Source organism: Danio rerio, chromosome 14 (genome assembly GCF_052040795.2).
Source record: "Danio rerio strain M-AB ecotype USA chromosome 14, GRCz13ab, whole genome shotgun sequence".
Taxonomy (NCBI): Eukaryota; Metazoa; Chordata; class Actinopteri; order Cypriniformes; family Danionidae; genus Danio; species Danio rerio.
Window position 1 is genome coordinate 3,151,090 of NC_141034.1, and position 22,797 is coordinate 3,173,886.

At 38.1% G+C, this 22,797-nt stretch overlaps 2 protein-coding genes across 4 annotated transcripts in view; both read right to left on the reverse strand.

The window, feature by feature from the left end:
• Positions 1-5,805, reverse strand: part of fbxw11a (F-box and WD repeat domain containing 11a) — a 37,969-nt gene extending 32,164 nt beyond the window's left edge. The window contains 1 exon segment of one of the 2 annotated variants that reach the window (NM_201310.1): positions 5,664-5,758. In NM_201310.1, the coding sequence (NP_958467.1) occupies positions 5,664-5,702 (39 nt within the window). In that variant the 5' untranslated portion in view covers positions 5,703-5,758. 2 annotated transcript variants of the gene reach the window in all.
• A 1,341-nt stretch (positions 5,806-7,146) lies between these two features.
• Positions 7,147-22,797, reverse strand: part of etf1a (eukaryotic translation termination factor 1a) — a 29,104-nt gene continuing 13,453 nt past the window's right edge. Inside the window, 9 exon segments of one of the 2 annotated variants that reach the window (NM_001111171.1) lie at positions 7,147-7,625; positions 9,715-9,889; positions 12,129-12,193; positions 14,051-14,224; positions 16,092-16,221; positions 17,176-17,366; positions 18,718-18,856; positions 18,935-19,074; positions 20,941-21,116. In NM_001111171.1, coding sequence (NP_001104641.1) covers positions 7,546-7,625; positions 9,715-9,889; positions 12,129-12,193; positions 14,051-14,224; positions 16,092-16,221; positions 17,176-17,366; positions 18,718-18,856; positions 18,935-19,074; positions 20,941-21,116 — 1,270 coding nt within the window. In that variant the 3' untranslated portion in view covers positions 7,147-7,545. 2 annotated transcript variants of the gene reach the window in all.

Below are 22,797 nucleotides of genomic sequence, written 5' to 3' on the forward strand. Positions count from 1 at the left end.
ATGCTACATATATTTCAAAATTTATCAAAAATGATATTTATAATATGCCATATATGACTTATAGCCTACATTTCTGAGGTGATCTGCCACGTTTTTTTTTTACTGTGCAGAGTTGTAGCTGCTGTAGTAGGCCTACTACGCTACAGTATTTCAATACTGCTCATTATGGTGGTACTTGGAGAGACAATTTTTTTCTGAGGTGGTACTTGATGAAAAAAGTTTGAGAACCGCTGGTCTAAACAACTCAGAAAACTTTACAATATGCTCAGAGAGGACAAAACGACTGGTCTAAACTGGATGCGTAATTTATGTAATTTATGTACGCCATCATTTTTCATCAATGCATTTGCCTCAATAATCTACACGTTTTAATCTTGTAATTAAGAAAACCTTTAGAGATTTTGTCTGTTCTCATTCCTTTTCCTTTCACTAATTTCTCATATGCTGTAAACATTTTTTTATTTGATGTCATTATATTACATAGGCTATTTTATATACATATCTAAAATGCTTCGGCATTCAAGTTTGCTTTGAACTTGAGAGAGATCCTGTCAGTGGGTGCACATGGCTCCTGAATAGTATAAAAGTAAAAAGAAATAATAAATAAATGTACTGATAAAAATAGTGTTTTGTTTGTTAACTATTTATGTGATGTGGGTAAATAGTGTGTTACAATCCGGCTACCACCGCAAGTATATTTTAAACCTGTGTGAAGCACTGGCCTTATTTTGTGTTCAACAGGGGTCCGTTCTTCGTACGTGGATTACTCAGTTAGCTGGATTTGGATATTGACGATTTGACACGATCCAGGATCGTTTCGTTCTTCAAAGCTGATCCGAGAGTTGTTGTCATAGCAACAGTTCTGCTAGGTCAAACCTGATCGGGAGCAGGTTCAATTATAAACAGGATTAGATCAGCTCAGTTCAAGCAAAGTTAACACAGAAAGCATGTGCCGAATTCTGATATTTTCTTACAGTAGTAGTTATATACACTTGGGAAAATGGTAAATATTTTTTAACTATAAAGCTATAGTTATTAATAAAATAAAGTTATAGCCTACATATTAATAAAACTTCTGCAAGCACCCTCAAAATGAAAGTACAAAGACTGCTACCTGGTGGTGCAAAGAGAAAACTTATTGATAAGAACTTTTTAGATGGCTTTAGTACAAGTTGTGTATAATAGAAATGCACAATATGTGACTTTTTTAAAGCAATAATACATTTATGCAGTCATAAACATGTTTTGATAGTTAATATGCCGGTGATTTGATGCTTCACAAAAGTTGCAGACGCCTTTACCAATTTCAAAATGCTTTTGTAAACAACCAGTTATTCTTTACACCGATTAAAAAAACGGCTACTATAATAAAGAAAATCTTTTCTAAATGTAGAACTAAATACATTGATTTGCATTGAAATACATGATGAATACTCTTGACACATGAAAGTGTAAAGCCTGCAGCTCACAACAAATGTGGAAGGTTATTGCGTGTCATATTTAACAAACCATTTACTGCTAATTTGATGTAATTTTGCTCACATGGATAATTGAATATTAATCAGATGATGTCATTGCGCAGCTGTGCCGTCAGCCAATCGTTGCATTGCTGATCATGATCTCGAGGATCGATAGATCTGTCCACAACACGCAGCGATCACAGATCAGTTTATTCAGACATTCTAATCGGATTCGCGAACTTGTTTGAAGAACCAAATTAGAGATCAGTTATCGAGATGAAAAGATCCAGGATCTGCCAAATCATCTTAGATCATTTAAATGAGGTACGAAGAACTCCAGAAGTCAGTCAGTCAAGTGGGGTTTAAACAAATAAAGGATGAGAGAAATAAAATTTTGGGGTGAACTATCCTTTAATAAAGCGCTGCATTAACTTGATAACACTAGATATTGAAATCACTGAACTCCACTGAGTTATTTAAATTAACTGAAGAGAGAAAATCTCATATCTCACTAGACCTCAGACTAATAACAACCATCCAGAGATCTGTATACATAACCTATAATAAAAGACTAACCTCCAAATCCCATTCAAAACAAACCAGGCGCTGTTGTTTCTGCGGTTTTGTTTTAACAGAGAGGGTGTTGTTAAAAACGATCTAACATGACCCTGGATGAAGATTAGCATAATCCTTCAATTGACTGACAGACATGAAATGACATTCATTTAATAAATGTAACTCAAAACATAACTTTTTTTATGCAACTTGCACTATATCAATATCAAACGTAGAAAGAACATGACGCACATTTATAAATGTATATATATATACATATAACTATAACTAAGCACATAGAGAATAATGAACACAAAGACTGTGTGTGATATGAGATGATATCTGGGACATTTAAAACATATTTTGCTGTTTACATAACTTTTAAAGGGCATATAATGAAGATCAAACAAAGTGTGCATAGTTAGATTCAGCAAATGAGCTTCAAAATCAAGTTGATTAAATTTGTATAATGATTTTCCCAACACTGTCTCCAAGATATAATTGCATATGAGGCAAAATGTAAAATTTAAGCAACATGAAGCTCACATTGTTTGCAGAATTTAAATAATTTTATTTGACCTCCAGATGTGATCAAACTGTAACTGTATAAAAAAAGATCATAAATAGACTTTTAAAAATATGATCTGTGTAAAGGAGGTTTAATAAAAGAGTTACATATAGACGGTGTGTAATATAATATTTATGAAGCTCGTATGAACCGTGAGCATCATATGAAACAAACATTAATTATTTAAAAACAGAACAAATTATTTAAAGGAGACCTATTATGCGCCTTTTTACAAGATGTAAAACAGGTCTGTGATGTCCGTAGAGTCTGTATGTGAAGTTTCAGCTCAAAATACCCAACGCAATCTCACAGCAATTCGTAACTTTTTAATTTAGTGGCTAATTCGTATGAATCTAATTCATACAATTTAGTACGATTTGCTCATCACCCAATGACGGTTCGGGTAGGGGTGAGGTTAGGTGCCATGCCTTCTTTGTCAAATCGTACATTTTCGCACGACTGAACTTGTACGAATTCGCCACTAAACTGATAAAACGTAAAATACTTGTTTACTTGTGAGATCAGGCAGAAAAACCAAACAAATAATGTTTTATAACTCTCTGAAACTGACCCTTTTAAGCTTTGATCCTAATCGTGCCTTTTTGGTGACTGTCGATTTAAATTCAAATGAGATTGTGCTCTCTTCAAAAGAGGGCGGAGCTACAATGCCTATGTGTCAGCATAGTGGCAGATTCATAAACAAGACTAACATCCTATGCTAATGAGGGAGAAATCATGTCTGGTGGGTGGGGCTTTCCTACACAGAGACAAAATTCTCTGACGAGCTACGCAAAATATCGCATATGATAGTCAAAGCGCAAATAATCACTCTGCTCTGCGATATTGGCAGCTGTTTGCTTAGCTTTTCAGTGAACTGCGGCCTTTTGGAGTAAATGTCTCTAATGTTAAACCTGAAAGCACATGCTAATACCACATAATGACTTTACAGCAAATTTACTTCATAGCTTCTGTCAAGAATTTGAAATAAGTTTTTCTGCGAAATTATGCCTTCTCACACAGATTAAAAAACGTAACATATTTTATAATAGCATTCTAAATAGCAGTGACAATGGCGTTGCATTATTACATATTACAGTTTTCCTCATAATAAAGTAAGAACTTCTCTAATAAGATCACATTCGCATAAACTGTAGTAAGTATATTTTGTAGGTGGTGTATTTGATTAACTATATGAAGTGAATGCAGACTGTGTGATGTATGAAGCTCATATACACACTGTTTTCATCACATCAGTCATATATATACACATACACACACACACACATATACATATATATATATATATATATATATATATATATATATATATATATATATATACATACACACACGTGTATATATATATATATATATATATTTATATATGTATATATATACATGTGTATATATATACACGTGTGTGTGTCTATATATATATATATATATATATATATATATATATATATATATATATATATATATATATATATATATACACACACACACACGTGTATATATATATATATATATATATATATATATATATATATATATATATATATGTATATATGTATATATATACATGTGTATATATATACACGTGTGTGTGTCTATATATATATATATATATATATATATATAACCTATTATTCAAAGATATAGGTTGTTTGATGTATAAAGTGACATTAAATGTGATATATGAAGCTCATTTAGGCTGTATGTGGTATATTTTATTTACTATACAAGCAATTATAGGTTATGTGAAAATATAAAAAGCACATATACACTGTTATATATGTATATTATATACAAACCAGATAATTGATGCTTATATAATCTATAAAACGTTATACAGTATATTGTATGGTATATTGACGCATCGTCAATATACCATTTGATATCGTCGCTAAGTGTTTGATATATGAAGCGGATATCAATTGTGATATATGACGCTCATATAGGCTGCAGATGGTGTATTTGATTAATTATATAAAGTGATGTAGGCTGTGTGATGTATGAAGCTCATATACACAATGTTTTCATCACATAGTCGTTAATATGTGTAATATAGAGAGGATGTAACGTAAATGGCGCAGCAGGGCCGCAATGACAGAGGTAAAGTTGGTTTTATATTCGCACATTCATTCATTTAGAAGTCTCTATATTGTTTACCATGTTACTTTGAATATTCGATTGGAATTAGCATGCAAGTATATCTTGAAAACAACATTAACACTTTTTATTTGACTGAGAACAATGTTGCACTTTGATAGTCATTGGTAGCTAATATGATTTCGCTATTTAGAGTTTGCAAATAATACTTTTATGAAATTATATTATTAGGGAGAAAGTCAGAATGTGCGTACATAAAACCATCTTTACTTCTATCGCAATGACCGCTCCAGCGACCCGCAAACGATTCCTCAACATTAATAAGCGATATACTCATCAAATAATAAGCAGAAAGTAGGTTTAATGATATAAAACACTCATATACACTGTTATATATGTATATTATATACAAACCGGATATTTGACGCTCATATAATCTGTAAGTGATATACGGTATATCGACGGATCGTCGATATACCATATGATATCGTCGCTAAGTGTTTAATATATGAAGCGGATATCAATTGTGATATATGACGGTCAAATAGGCTGAAGGTGGAGTATTTGATCAATTATGTAAAGTGAATGTTGGCTGTGTGATGTATGAAGCTCATATACACAATGTTTTCATCACATAGTCGTTAATAAGTGTAATATAAAGAAGATGTAACGTAAATGGCGCAGCGGTGCCGCAATGACCGCTCCAGCGACGCGCAAACGATTCCTCGACATTGATACGCGACTTGCTTATCAAATAATAAGCGGAAACTCGGTTTACTGACAAAACTCAAACCAAACATTATAATTTAACACGAAGAATGTTGAACGCTATAGTATTCGGGCCGCTGCTGTGTTTTTGTCCTCCTGCCTCTTTAGCCCGCGTTTACGATGTACGTTATACCGATACATATAAACATAAATATAAACATACAGAGCAGGAGGTGTCGTGGATACCGGGCGGCACGTACCATCAGCTCCAGGGTTTTGTCCTCCTTGTCCGGATCCATATTATTGTTGTTCTAGCTGAATCCAACCGTGAAAATGGAAACCCGTCGGTGAACCCGAGAGAAGAGCGAAACAACACACAGCTACAAAAGATGGAGCCTTACTGGTATTATACGATAATAAGAGTCCTATTTCACACGCGCACATACACACACGACTAGCTATGTCACAAATTATATACATTGCCGATCTATTATTAGGATATTATCAATAAAATGTAGAATTTTATTTAATTTATAATTTAATATTTTATTCATAACTTTTATCAATAAAAAGTTAACTGTTCGTGCTGAAGCAGAAAAATTCAAACAATAGGATTAGATATAGTTTAAACGTTTAGTGTCATAATTAAAATGTAAATAATAATAAAATACATTGTTATGATTATTATTAAAATAAAAAGACACACACGCATACATAAGATAATATTAAGAATAATTGGTAGTAGCAGTAGTAATTGTATTATAGTCTTTTTACTTGCTAGGCTTTCGGCTGAAAAAAAGTTACAAAAACATATTATGGTATGTTTATTATAGACAAAATGTAGTTTAACTGTAATTCAAATATATAATAAATAGATTTTACTATATTGTTTTATTTTCTCATAGTTCCTATAAAAAAACGAATTAAACATGTAAAGTGAGAATTTATATTATTCATACATCCACAAATATATATTTCATTTTGGCTGCCACCAATATTACCCAACTCTTACTTTGCAAAAACACGCTCAAATGTTTCCGGTGAAGTGTTTGTAGTTGTATCTTGCTTCGTGGTCTGAGCTGCCCAGTGGTCACGTGGCTCTGCAGGGAGTGTTTAGTGTTTGGTGTGTGTCTGTGTGTGTGTGAGAGAGAGAGAGAGACGGCAATATTTTCAGCTACTTGAAAATGCAGACTCTGATTGGTCAAGCGAAGATAAGAGGGCGTTTGTGATGAAGCATGCTCTCCTGTGATTGGCTCCTCTGTTGTTGGGTCTTTCCCAATCAATAGAGGAAAAAAGAACCCACTCTCTGTAGATCTCTGTAGCTCGTACAGTCTTTCTGTATCAACAATTTGTTAATTTAATTAATTAAATAGGCTCACCAAAACTGAACAATAGAACATTGGAGAAACGTTGTCTGCTCTGATGAGTCTTAATTTCTGCTGCCACATTCGGATGGTCGGGTCAGAATTTGGCATCAACAACATGAAAGCATGGATACATCCTGCCTTGTATCAATGGTTCAGGCTGGTGCTGGTGGTGTAATGGTGTGAGGGATATTTTCTTGGCACACTTTGGGCCCATTATTACCAATTTAACATTGTGTAAACGCCACAGTTACAGAGCACGTAAACACACACACCACACACACACACACACACACACACACACACACACACACACACACACACACACACACACACACGCACGCACACACACACACACACACACACACACACACACAGGTTTCTGTATTTTCAAATTTATTCTGTTTCTCCCCATTGCTCACAGAAACCCATGTAAAAAAATTGCCACTGTCCTAAAATACAGCAACAAAAATTCAAAGGAAGACTAGAATTTGATTTATAGAGGGGAAATGTGATTAAAAATAACTTAAATAGTTAAAAATTAGTCCAAACAGGTTTGTCCTGTGACGTTAATTCAAAGAGGATAAACAAAATGTGTCCTGTCCAATCAGAACGCTTCAAGACTGTTCATTATTCAGGAAGAGCTCTTAATAGACAGATGGCACGCTTCTCTTCTGCAATCATGTTTGTGTATTGAGCACGCACTGTCTGTAGAAAAAAAAATAGACTTTTCCTTTTCCAGATATCTCAAATCTTCCCTTGTTTCTCTTCAGCTCATCTAGTAGTCACCCAGATCAAACAGCTCCTCCTCTTCCTGATATTCCAAACCGTGGAAATCCACTCGGTACCGCAGAATTCCTGAGAGAGCAACACGATGTGGTCAAAAAGAAACAATATTGTTCAATAGAGTAATGTCATTGGCCCATGAACACTTCCTGCTTGTTGTTAAACTATTTCATAGCAAGTCAGTTATATCTTAACATAATTACAGCAATCATAGCATTGGTTATCAATATGTGGACCTTTTTTGATTCTCGGAAGCTGTGTAAATTAAAAATGTAATACAGACAATACAATAGGACTATTGTTATTATTTACATCCCTCAAAATGGTCTATACAGTGTTGGGTAAAGTTACTTTTGATAGTAATCCATTACGATATTGAGTTACTTCCCCAAAAGTAACTAGCTGCGTGTAGTGTTGTCACGATACTGAATTTCGGTATCAATCAGTACTGAAATTTTAAAATGTCCATTTCCCGCTTACATTTGAGCAGCTGATTTGCCATTGTGCTCATGTGCTCAACAGAAATGCAAAGGTCATCAGTTAATCGGACTCACCGCTGTTTACTGAGTGCAGACACACATACAGGGACACTGAAGCTGTTTAAAGGGCCATGAAACCCCCTCGTTTCAGCAGGGTGTTTTCACACCTCTACTTTGGAAAAAGTCAGAAAAGTGGGCGTGTCCAGCTCTGTTTAGGGGGGAGTGTCGGAGGAACTTAAGTGGGAGGGTGTGGGAGTGTCTATTTGGGCATGTGCGAGTTTCAGAGTCAAAATACACACACACACACACACACACACACAGGAGAAAGTGATGGTGTTTAACCTACATGGACATCTGTAGTGGAATTATTTGCCAAATTATTAAATGGTGGACTTTAACTGCAGTTTGGCTCTTTCATTCAGGGAATTCATTCATGTCCCTCGCGACAAACGAGATATTTGATTCGAGGATCTGCTCTAAGCGTGTATTTTTCATGCAATGTTTGATACCGCACGGCGAATGAGAGAAAAAAAACCCCCAGCATTTCCCGGAAACTTAGATGCACACGGCAGGTAGTGTCAGAAAGCCGCGTGTGTTATTCCAGTCACTAAATGCGGTGAAAACCCTACACGAGGTTAAAGTTTGGTTGTGGTGCTAACATGTTTACACTCAGTGCTATAGCTAACTTAGTTTGATACGAACAAACTGAATAAACAAAGAGCGCTGGTCGCTCACTTACCAAATCTGTAGAGACAGGACAATCACCAGCAACTAGAGCCGCGTCTTTATTAAGAGAAGACTACAAGCGAATCCGGATCTCAGCGTTTGCAGATGAGAACAGCTCTCAGGTAAACAATAATCCTCCTTAGACACGTAAGTTATTGTTGTCGAGCGTCGTGTACACTGTTAATCCACACGTGACTATGAGCTCTCACAAAGAGAAAATGAAAACGAAACTTAACAGCAGCAAACTATAAAAGCAACACTTCACGCTTGTTTTGCCAACACAACGTGGCGTCTCTGTCGTCTAAACACCGTGACAGTAATGAATATTAATGAAGTTGCACAATAGAGCGCGCTGATTGGTTTGAACCAAGCTTTACTCATGCATTAATGCAGCACACTCTGAGACGTAATAAGACACACTCTCGCTCAGACGTCCAGTCTGCACGCTGGAATACAGGCTATTATGTCATGACCGTGACGCAGCTTCAAAAATTCGTTTCAAACAGGAAGTACGAATTAGCTTGAAATAACGCAAAAACAACCAATTTACACTTTTTAGTGAAATATAGGTGTCCTAATAGTGTTTTTAGCAGTGTGGGACACATATACGACTGTCAACAGCTCAAAAAATGTGTTTTGGTTTTTCGTGACCCTTTAAAGCCGTGAAGATCAGCTGGTCTGTTTATGAGCTGAAATACGAGTGATCCATCAAATTCTCCAGGCTTTAAGCCGCTCCAGTGTTCCTGTATATGGTTTTACAGTGGTGAACCGATGCCAAATCAAATATTATTCCTTATTTTAAACTAATGCAATACTTTACTCGTCACTTAGATAAGTAATATAACTACATAACTCGCGTTTCTTGTAATGCATTACCCCTAACACTAGTTCTATATGGCTTGATTTGACATGACAAACATCATCTTTTATTTATCACACATTCAAGGATGGCTCACCTCCGATTCCTCCGAAACCCTTGACGAACTGCGAGCCCTCTTGACTTTTGTCCGTCACGATCTCCAGAGTCGCTCCAAACTTCTTATAGTTACTGGCGAACCATTCGAGCAGCGGCATACACTCCATGAGCTCGTGTTCATGACCCGTCTGAAAACAACCCAACAAAACACACTCCTGATGATCAGTGAAAACAATAATTACATAAACATATTATACAATGTAAAATTATGGCTATATATTGTATACATAGCTGATATAGGTATTGAAACTTGAGTTGCTGCCATGTGATTGGCTGTTCAGAAATTCGCATGATAACGTGCAGTTGGACAGGTGTACCTAATAAAGTGGCCGGTGAGTGTATGAAGGTATATACACTCCGAAAAGGAGAAAATATCCAGTGAGCGGCAGTTCTGTGGGCACAAATGCCTGGTTGATGCCAGAGGTCAGAGGAGAATGGCCAGACTGGTTCCAGCTGATAGAAAGGCAACAGTAACTCAAATAAGCGCTCGTTACAACCGAGCTCTGCAGAAGAGCATCTCTGAACACACCACATGTCCAACTTTGAGGCGGATGGGCTACAGCAGCAGAAGACCACACCGGGTGCCGCTCCTGTCAGCTAAGAACAGGAAACTGAGGCTACAATTCACACAGGCTCAGCAAAACTGGACAATAGAAGATTGGAGAAACGTTGCCTGCTCTGATGAGTCTCCATTTCTGCTGACACATTCAGATGGTCGAGTCAGAATTTGGCATCAACAACATGAAAGCATTGATCCATCCTGCCTAGTATCAATGGTTCAGGCTGGTGGTGGTGGTGTAATGGAGTGGGGGAAATTTTCTTGGCACACTTTGGGCTCATTAGTACCAATTGAGCATCATGTCAACACCACAGCCTACCTGAGTATTGTTGCTGACCATGTCCATCCCTTTATGACCACAGTGTACCCATCTTCTGATGGCTACTGCTACAGCAGGATAACACACCATCATGTCATAAAGCGTGAATCATCTCAGACTGGTTACTTGAACATGACAATGACTTCACTGTACTCAAATGGCCTCCACAATCACCAGATCTCAATCCAATTTAGCACCTTTGGGATGTGGTGAAATGGGATCTTGGCAATCTAATCTGCAGCATGATGCTATCAAGTCAACATGGAGCAAAATCTCAGAGGAATATTTCCAGTGCCTTGTTGAATCTGTACCACGAAGGATTAAGTCAGTTCTTAAGGCAAAAGGGGGTCTAACTTAATAAGGTGTACCTAATAAAGCGGCTGATGAGTGTATATACTGTGTATATACCTATAATTATACATTTTTCTCTTATAATCATAACATTTTTAAACTTTAATTGCACTTAAAATGTTTTTTATGCAAATAAATCACTGCAAATTGGATTCAAACACCAAACACACACACACACACACACACACACACACACACACACACACACACACACACACACACACACACACATTTTACATATTAAAGCATTGCTAATTTAATAAAGCACTGGCTTTAATACAAAAAAAAGTATTTTAGATAAATGACAAAAAGATTTGTGAGTCACTGATAGAAATATATGTGCATTAGAAATAAAAGTATGATTGAACAACTTAATTCAGCTCATCTCAACTTTAATTATATAGTACGTTTAAAAAAAACACAATCAAACTGCCTTAAAATGAATAAACAAACATAAAAATACATGCAAAAAGGTGGCTAAATAACACAAACTTACTAAAAATTTAAAAACTTACTGAAATGAAGTAAAACACATTAAGTAATAAATAAACATGATATAAATAACAACACAATCACAAAAAAATTTACTAAAATTAAAATGAAAATAGAAAATATCAAAATAGCCCTACTGAAAAAAAACAGTTTAAACCAGCCTAGGCTGGTTGGCTGGTTTTAGCTGGTCGACCAGGCTGGTTCTAGAGGGGTTTTGGCCATTTCCAGGCTGGTTTCCAGCCATTTCCAGCTTGGTCTTAGCTGGTCAGGCTGGGAGATGACCAGCTAAAACCAGCTTGACCAGCCTAGCCAGGCTGGGAGCCCAGCCAAAACCAGCTATGTCCAGCTTAAACCAGGCTTGTCAAGCTGGTTTTAGCTGGATTTAGCTGGTCATTTTCCAGCCTGACCAGCTAAGACCAGGCTGGAAATGGCTGGAAACCAGCCTGGAAATGGCCAAAACCCCTCTAAAACCAGCCTGATTGACTAGCTAAAACCAGCCAACCAGCTTAGGCTGGTTTAAACTGGATTTTTCAGCAGGGAGAGCTTTAAAAAATATCAATATACTATATATTATATAACATTGGCAGTTTTCATGACTTAATGAATGTGTATTAACAGATAGGTGTCTTTTTTTGTAGACAGACAACCTTTCACACACACACATACAACACACCTCTTTGTCTATGAAGTGCGATTTGTCCTTCTCCTGTTCTGGACTCAAATAAATGACTTTCTCATCTGAAACGCACAACAATGAGGAGACGTTACGCAGGAAACACTTCCGCTCTACACGCACACAATCTAATCTGATCAATCTGCTGAGGCAACAACCTGCAGTAACACTGAATGTAAGTCAGTACATGTGTTTACACTCCTTCAGATACCCCTGTTTACACTGAACACACACTCAGTATAATCTAATAACTAAACTAAAAACTTGAAAATATTATTTGAAATAAACCTTATGAGGGGGTGGCACGGTGGCTCAGTGGTTAGCACTGATGCATCACAGCAAGAATTTCGCTGGTTTGAGTCCCGGCTGGCCCAGTCGGCATTTCTGTGTGGAGTTTGCATGTTCTCCACATGTTGGTGTGGGTTTCCCCCACAGTCCAAAGACATGCACTGTAGGTCAGTCGAATAAATTAATAATTGGTAGTGTATGTGTGTGAATGCGAGAGTGTATGGGTGTTTCCCAGTACTGGGTTGCTGCTGGAAGGGCATCCGCTGTGTAAAACATGTTGGACAAATTGGTGGTTCATTCCACTGTGGCGACGCCTGATTAATAACGCTAATAAAGAGACAAAGCTGAAGGAAAATGAATGAATGAATAAACATTATGAAAAAAAAATATGCAAATTTCATTCATTTTCCTTCAGCTTTGTACCTTTATTAGCTTTATTAATCAGGCGTCGCCATTTAGGTCAACATTTAACATACATTTAACACACTTACATTCCTAAACATGAAATAAAAAATGATAAAATGACAATACTACTAAATACTTAAAAGTCTGCTAAAAACACAGACTCAAATCACGTTAAAATACATACAGGGATATGTACAGGTTTTGGTGCTCAAGATGTACATAGCGAGACTCATTAAATATACCTGTTAAACAAACAAATAAGTAAAATAAATGTTATTAAATAATAATAATAATAATAATAATAATAGTAAAAAATAATATTATTACACTTGTATATAATAAAAGAAAAAAGTCAATAAAATAAAAAAACACGTATTAAAGAATCAATTATTAAATAATACACTTATTAATGTGTATTACACTCATACATTTCTAGCCAGCTTTTCAGCAAGATTTCTGAGAAAACAACCATCCTTTATCTCTCTTATTACACAGCTACTTGCCACAAAACAAAATTTACACGCAAAACATTGTTCTGAGCCATAATAGTTTATTATTTATTTCATTAAAATGCTAAGAGAAACTAAAATGGAGCATAGCGTTGCACTAACCAGTGTATTAGTCAGTCACAAGATGGCGCCAAACAGCCAAAAAAACGTAAAGCTGACAGAAATGAAAATGGCTGCATAAACCGACATATTATTCAGTCACAAGATGGCGCCAAACAGTCCAAAACAATCAAAAATCACAGCGTGACAGAGAAGCATATACAAATAAATGTGAATAGTATAGGGATGATGAACATATTCACTGATGGTCAAGGGAATTGGAAGTTTCCTGATGATTCTGTGTTATGTATTGGTTGTTATTTCAGGATAACATACCTTGGAATGTCTCGATTAACCAATGAGCATTGAGTATTCCAGACAGCCGTGTTATAAGCATGTATAATGTGTGTGTGTGTTCAGGTATATGTGGTTAACAGGGACACAAATTTGTTTAATGACATGACTTAATGTACTCTATTTAGGTGGTTTACAGCATCACACCTCGTGTCTGTCTAACTCAAAACACTTACAAATCATACATAATGAAGTCTTTTAACATTAAAATTTCACCAACGAAGGATTGAGTTTGGGGTTGTGGCCATATCATAAGCGTATAAAATACACTAGGCCAATGGAGTGTCCCGGTAAACCATGTATACAAGTATGTGTGTGTGTGTTTACCGTTCTTGGAGCCGTTGAGCTCTGCTCCGTGTAGCTTTAAGACGTATCTCATTGTCTCCTGGTTTTCATAGACGATGAGAATTTCAACAGCTCCCATTTCCAGAGCCCTTAGTGTGTCCTCAACGCCGTAACAATACTTCCCAGTGTCCTGACTGATCTCGTCAAAGTACCGGCCTGACATACAGAGAGCCATTAAAATAAATAAATAAATAAATAAATAAATAAATAAATAAATAAATAAATCAATCAATCAATCAATCAATCAATCAATCAATCAATCAATCAATCCACCTTTATTTATATAGCACCTTATAGTGCTGAACAATATATCCTTTGAGCATTGATATCACAATATGTGTATCCACAATAGTCACATTACAGGACTAGATTATTTTTTAAAGTTTAAAAAAATCAAGATATTATTAAATATTAAGTTTATATTATTGAATAAAGCTATTTATACAATGATGACCATGTTATTTTACGTTTGATAGTTCAATTTCCATATTTATTTACTGTTAGATTTTTATTTTTGTTCTGTCGTATTTATTTGCGCTTGTAATTTATTATATTTTATTCAGATGCACGGCATAAAAAGACTTGATCTTCCTAGTTGATCTAAATGAATAAAATCTTTCTAAATAGAGCCATTCAAATCATCTGGATTTATATCGCAATATATACCACAGTAAAACAAAACATCTAACCCAGGCTCATTCTGAAAACGTTGTCCCGTGGATGTTTCTGGAGACCGCGAAATACGTCCCGGGAGGTACGTATTTTTACAGTTTTTGTTTTCGCGAATCTGCAAGAGGCTGCTGTGTGTGATTTTTCGTATCTCAAATGTTGCTTGCGAGTGCCGTTCGCGCCTGCGATGTTCTTGCGTAAATCCGCCAGAGGCCGCTGTCGAATGACCGTCTGTCTGGCTAACTAAACGAATGATTTACTGTGTGACCGGCCAATCGACTGACCCACCCTCCTCCTTCCCTGAACCCAACCAATTTTACCGATTGACCCGCCTACTTCCCTAAACCCAACCAACGATTTACAAAGGCCGTCTATGGTTTTACCATGTTTTTGGATTTTTACCACATTCTCACCGTGTTATGAACTTGTTCACTTTATTTTTTTGGATTCTGTTTTTATCTTACCTGAGCCCCGTAGCGTTCGCTTAAAAAATTAAATGCAGCCATGCGTACCTCCGGCTACATAATTCGCGGTCTCCAGAAACGTCCACGGGACTACGGCTGCATCCGAAACCGCCTACTACTCAGTAGGTACTGCATTTGAATTTAAACGTACTACTCGGCCATCAGAAAAGTACGTTCTATACAGTATGAATGTGAAAAGTATGAATGGAGTTCGTACGTACTACATCCGCCATTTTGTCATGATCACGTGCCCTACCTGCGTCAGTTGCGTCGCTTCACACCCATTCATGAATTCTCTCGCGAGGCATCATGGGATAGCGCAGCATGCATGGCATGCGCACTTCAGAATCTCGCCGTAAGTAGTAAGTACTTCTCGCATACTGATTTTCGAATTCTATGAATTCAGACATACAACTCAGCTCGCATACTGATTTTAGCGTACTATATAGTATGAAGATATGCAGTTTCGGAAGCAGCCTACGTTATCAGAGTGAGCCTGGGTTGAAAATACCGCAATGTCAGATTTTACCAATATCGTGCAGCCCTTGCACCTTATTACAACCAAGCTTGACCAAAGTGCTTTACATTAGAAAAAAACAATTCTACAACACAATGTAATGATTTTTTAAATAAACATTATTTTAAAAAATCCCATTAACATTTTAAATAATAAGTGGTATCAATATCGGTATCGTAATTTTTTTACAAAAAGTATCGGTATCGTATCGCATAAAAAAACTGTGGTATCGCCCATCTCTATGCATAATTAATATCAAGTCAATATAACTCACATATTTTAGAATGATATATGCAATTGAATTATAAATTTGCACAAAATAAGGAACTGAAATGTTGTCTTGTTAAATATTATAATGATCATCAATGTTTACCTATTAACTTCTTCTCCTGCATGAACTTGACATTGATCAGGATCTCAGCGGAGAGCTCGATGGCCTGATTGAAGCCATTTTCTCCCCCGTAACAGATGTCCACCAGCTTCAACACTTTCACCTGCAACCTCTGCAACCAATCAGAGAAAACAGACTTCAGCCAATCACAGGGAAAACTGCAGTGTCAGGAAAGCACACTACTTCTGCATCTCAACAAAATCCAACGTTTAATTCTGATTCACATCCATTTTTCCATGTTCACAGTTTTTAATGAATGCAAAAGCAAGGGAATATATATGTGAGATGAGCCTTTGGTGTCTCCAGAATGTGTGTAAGTTTCAGCTCATAATGCCTATTAGAATATTTATTTTACCCTGCTGAAAATGATCAATTTGGGGGTCAGAACCAATTGTAGCCTGTGCCTTTAAATGCAAATGAGCTGACTCTCCCCGCCCACCATTCCATTCTCCTGCGTCATGTCAGATAAACAACACAGTCAGTGACAGAGACAGACACGGATCAAGCAGAGATCTGGTTTCAAAAATACCACAGTACCACTGAACTAGGATGTTTTCCCAATTCTACTACGGAGACTTTAATATGTGCCTGTCAATCAATTGGGTGGGCGGGGAAATCAAAATCTCAAAATATAATAATAATAATTGTCAATGGGGCAGCACGGTGGCACAGTGGGTAGCACAATCGCTTTACAGCAAGAAGGTCGCTGGTTCGAGCCCCAGTCATCGTTTCTGTTTGGAGTTTGCATGTTCTCCCTGTGTTTGCGAGGGTTTCCTCCGGGTCCAAAGACAAGTGCTATAGTTGAATTGGGTCAGCTTAATTGTCTGTAGTGTATGTGTGTGAATGAGTGTGTATGGATGTTTCCCAGTGATGGGTTGCAGCTGGAAGCGCATCTGCTGCATAAAACATATGCTGGATAAGTTGGCGGTTCATTCCTCTGTGGCGACCCCAGATTAATAAAAGGGACTAAGCCGAAAAGAAAATGAATGAATGAATGATCAAATGGATCTGCTCATGCGTTTATAAAACTTCACTTACAGCCGACAACACAAACCAGTTTTCTTACCGGGTCGAACATGTCCGACTGGCTGAGCTCCGTCTTGAAGTCGGCAGATCCGGCCAGCACCAGTCCAACCACATTGACTTTATCATTGGACACGTAGAGCTGCACGGCCGTCTCTGCAACCTTCCTCACATAATTATGCCTCTTCTCCATCCTTAACCGAGCAAAACGCAGAGCAGACTGACCTCCCCTTCCTGAAATCATTACAGGTTTAGGTGTACCTCATTATGAGCATCGGCTTAACAGAAAGCGTTAGCAGAAACTCCAACAGATTTGAGCTAAGGGGGTGTAAGTAAAAATTTTCATTTTTCGGTTAACTATCCCTTAGGGCTCTATTTTGTCGGTCCATGCGCAGAGCGCAAAACGCAGAGCTTTCAGGGCGTGTCAGAACGCATTTTTGCTAATTTAAGGACGGGAAATCCGCTTTGCGCCGTGGCGCATGGTCTAAAAGGGTTGAGTTTATTTTCTGAATGAGTTATAGGTGTGTTTTGAGAATAAACCAATCAGAGTCTCATCTCCCATTCCCTTTAAGAGCCAGCTGCGTCACGCCAAGAGCGCATTCACTATTTACAGGACGTAAAGTAAGTCTAAATGGAAAAAATGAGCATTTCACAAGCAAACAGTTACCAGTTTTTTTTTTTTTACAGAAAACAGTTAAACAGAGCATCTACTGCCTGAGAATGAGAGATAATGGATCACTTTTACATTCGCTCTTGGATAGGGAAACCTTTACGCACAGACATCAATTAGTCTATAAATAAATAATTGTGTTTGTTAAGCGCAAATATTCATTTCAAAACTATTTCTAAATTCAGTTCTAATTTCCAGCAAACGAATAAATGAACAATAATAACAAAATGTGCTCAAAAACCTGAGTTATATCCTAAAACACATGCTGTGCCTCATATGGTCTAAAACCTGCAGGTGGGCAAATCTAAGCTTGTTTTTAATAAAACAAATATAAATATGGATATAATAAATAATCCTGCTAATAATAATAACATTATACAGAAGGAAATTGTTATGAATGAACTGAAAAAGCCTCCCGAGATGAAGAAGACATAAAAGCAGTGATTTTTCATATTTTCGTAGGCTAGAAAATAATAAGTTTTGTAATAATTTAATCCTTTATATTTATATCCTATATCTATTCTTATTATATCCTATATATATCCTTAATATTTAAATTTTTTCATATGTAAAAATATTTGTCTCTCTTGTGTGTATTAAGCAGTGTGTAAGTGAGGCGCAACTCTGCGCCGGAGTTTAGACCGGGTTTGTTTTGGTCTACTGAAAAATCTATTATAGTTTCTCAAAATAGCGACGCGCCAGCAGTGCGCCAGTGGTCCACCTTCCTTTTTAGACCAGAACGCCTATGGGCGCACAAATGAGCGCTAATGCATTTGCTATTTAAACAGTGTAGTGCAACGCCTCAAAATGACTCTTGCGCCAAGCTGAAACTAGCAAAAGACTACTACGTCACGCCTTGCACCACACTGCGCCGGGTGTATGATAGGGCGCTTAGTGTCTGTTCATGATAATTACCGTGTTTTTTGGGCAGGTCCACAGTGAATTTGTGCAGCACTTCTTTGGTGTTTCCCTGTAGAGTCCCGAACAGAGCTCCACTACCATCAATAACAATGAAGCCAAACTTACTGTCGTCTGTCAACAGTGCCGTCAGAGCCTAAAAGAAAGATTGAATGCAGCATTGCCAAATATACTGATCTTCATAAAACACACTGAATTTGCACTGTGATTTTACCTCGGTGTGGAACTTGTTGTCACAGAGGTACAGTGAGGTGTTGATGGGTTTAAAAGGCTCAAAGTCGATGTTGACTTTCTTCTCTTTGCCTTCATCTGTCACTATAGTCCCGCAGTAAACCACCAGACCATTATGTGGCACTGCAGGAGAAGAAAACCCAAAATGCTCAATAACACTTTACAATAAGGATGTATTAGTTCATCTTTTTTTATCTCATGATAAGCGCCCATGTTCACCAGTTTTTATCTCATGTGTTTTATATACACTACCTGACAAAAGTCTTGTCGCCAGGGGCACCGCTAGACCCAGATTACTGGGGCACGTGCCCCAGTAAATGCTTTGAGATATGATTTACTTTATATGCGAAGTGTATTTATTAAGAGAGGTAATCCCAGAATAAAGACGCTATTCTCTATGTGCAACTGAACAAACGCTGGTGAAAGCAATGCAGTTTAATTAAAATCAAACTGACGCATCACTGCATGTGTGCAGAAAACCCTACATTGCGTGTTCTCCTCATGTTGGTGTGGGTTTCCACCGGGTGCTCTGGTTTCCCCCCATAAGCCAAATACATGCGGGTAAACTAAATTAGCCGTAGTGTATGAGTGTGTGTGTGTGATTTTAAGAGTGTATGGGTGTTTGCTGGGTTGATGATGGAAGGGCATCCGCTGCGTAAAACATATGCTGGAATAGTTGGCGGTTTATTCCCCTGTGGTGACCCCTGATAAACAAAAGACTGAGCTAAAGGAAAATGAATGAATAAAATCATGTTATAATATGATTATAATCATGTAATATTTTTTTATCACTATTATGTCGCTCAAAACATCTGTAACCTCAGACTGAAGTAATTGACAGTGTTACGAGTAGTGTAGTGTAGGCTTGTGTGTGTGGTGTTTCTCTTTCGCTCTCTCTCTTTCTCTTGCTCTCTCTCTCTTTCTCGCTCTAAGTATTCGCAGGTGCAGCGGATTACATTGGGACGGATCGTGATTGGTGCTTGGATTGGCGGCGGCTATAAAAACCTGCAGAGAACATGGGTTCGATGGCTCCCCGCTCTCTCTCGATTTTCCCCGCTTGAAAACGTGATCCAATGAGTGTTTGCTTGTATCTCTTTGTGGCTTTGTGAGATGCCGTTGTGTTCATTTTTAACCGGCGATTGAAGCCCGGTTTTTCTGTCTTCCTGTCGGGCTTGGAGCATGCAGGGAGGTTTGGTGCCTTATTTGTTATTTTCGTTTTCTCCTGTGTTTGTTAGTAGGGAGGTAAGTTTTCTGTATTTTATTGTATTTGTTTTCTAGGGAAGTTTAATCTAATTTAGTTAGCTTGGTTTATTGTCATTTATTTTGGCTGAACCCCTCCTGATTTTATTTTTTCGCTCCTTATTTCTGTAAATAAATCATATTTACTTGTTAATTCTCAGTGGTTGTGTTTTTGGTATATATTTTGGGGAGAGAGAGCGCGGGGGCACCAGGGATTATATTTTTAATCCCTGTTATTTTGTTACGTTTTGGTTAAATCTCTTTTTGATTAAGGATTTTTAATTTATTTCGTAACAACAGCTAGAAAACGATTGTATGTTCCATTATGAGTAAGGGTTTGTGAGTGTGTATACTTGAAAATCAATTAAAAGTAAACAATTAAAAGCAAACACACACACACACATACACACACACACGTTTGTTTTTGTGAAAAGTGGGGACATTACATAGGTTTCCATTCATTTTATACTGTCCAAACCGTATATTTTATTGCCCTCACCCGACCCCTAAACCCAACCATCACAGGAGTCAGTGTCCAGCTTTACTCTCTGATTAAACTCATTTTGTGTGATTTATAAGCATTTTGAAAAATGAGGACGTCACCAATGTCCTCACATTTCACCTCCTTTTTGTAATAGCTGTGTCATACCCATGTCATTATACAGATTTGTGTCCTGATATGTCACAAAAACACACACACACACACACACACACACACACACACACACACACACACACACACACACTCACCTTTGCTGTAGAGTTTGAGTCTCTGCTGGACTGAAGTAATGGCTCCCAGCACTGACAGTCGGTTTACTCGACTCTTGATGTTGGACGCCGTACCAAACTCATCGGCCAACATCTTGGCCACTCTGGAGATCTGATCTTTAGGAGGAACGATGAGCGAGATCATGCTGGTGCCATTCCTGACAGAGAAAAAAAACACAGACTCCAGTGTCATTCAGCCCTGCAGATCCATCACCGTGGCAAATTACTGCCAATTAAACAATTTACTAAGAGAATAGCGGAGAGAAAAGCTGCTCGCATTAAAAACGCTATATTCGTTCATTCATTTTCTGCCACTTTCTAGGGCCGGGTCGCAGGGGCAGCAGTCTTCCCAGAAAACCCCAGACTTCCCTCTCCTCAGACACTTCCACCAGCTCCTCCGGTGGGATCCCAAGGCGTTCCCAGGCTAGCCGAGAGACATCCAGCATCTCTTCAGCGTGTCCTGGGTCTTACCCGAGGCCTCCTCCTGGTGGGACATCCCTGGAATACCTCCCTAGTTAGGCATCCAGGAGGCATCTGAAACAGATGCCCGAGCCACCTCAGCTGACTATTCTCCATGTGGAGGAGCAGTGGCTCTACACCGAGCTCTTCTCGGGTGACAGAGCTCCTCACCCTATCCAGAAGAGTGCGCCCTGCCACCCTTTGAAGGAAACTCATTTCGGCCGCTTGTATCCGATATCTTGTCCTTTCAGTCATGACCCAAATCTCATGACATTTAGGTGAGAGTAGGAACGTGGATTAACTGGTAAATTGAAAGCTTTGGCTTTCGGCTCAGCTGCTTCTTTACCACATACATCGACCGCATTACTGCTGCACCAATCCACCTGTCAATCTCACGTTCCATCCTTCCCTCACTCGTGAACAAAACCCTGAGAGACCTAAAGTCCTCCACCTGGGGTGAGGACTTTCCTCCAACCTGGAGATGGCAAACCACCTCTTTTAAGGGGAAACCACTTCAGAGCTCTTAATTATAGTAACGCACATTTTATTGACAGTAACAGTCATGACGTTGTAACGGAAGAATTGTAATTAATTTGATTACTTATTACTGAAAAAAGTAACGCCGTTAGTAATGCCGTTTATATTTATAGCGCCGTTATTCCCATCACTGGTCACTAGTGGGCAGAGCTTTCCCCTTTGATGACATGAACAAAGGGAGAAAATAACTCATGGCTGGTTATATTTCAACCCAGGCTCATTCTGAAAACATAGTCCTGCGGACGTTTCTGGAGACCGTGAATTATTTAGTTGGAGGTACGTATGGCTGCATTTCATTTTCTTAAGCAAATGCTACGGGGCGGTGTGACGCCATTCCCTTCCGCGCTTGCCGGCTGACCACTGACTATGCATTTCCCGCCGCAACCAGTTTGTCCGGTTAGCTCGTCATGTACGTCGGCGGACTTGAGATGCAGAGAGGAGCTGACCATGTCAAAGATGACCGGGTTCGTGTCCGGGGAAGAGCGGTTCCAGAAATCAGGTAAGACAAAAACAGAATCCAAAAAATAAGGTGAACAAGTGAATAACAGGCTATGAATGTGGTAAATTTCGAAATCGTGGTAAAAATCAGACGAGGGCTTTTCTCAGTAAAACTGCTTGGGTTTAGGGAAGGAGGAGCAGGGAGGGTCGGCCGATTAACCAGTTGCCCAGTCAATCATTCAGCCAGTCGGACGTACAGTGGTTCCACAGCAGCCTCTTGTGTGTTTACGCGATAACGGCACTCATTCGACATGCGAAAAAGCGCGCACAGCGGCCTCTCGCGGATTTGCGAAAACAAAAACTGCACAAATACGTACCTTCCGGGACGTAGTTCGTGGGCTCTAG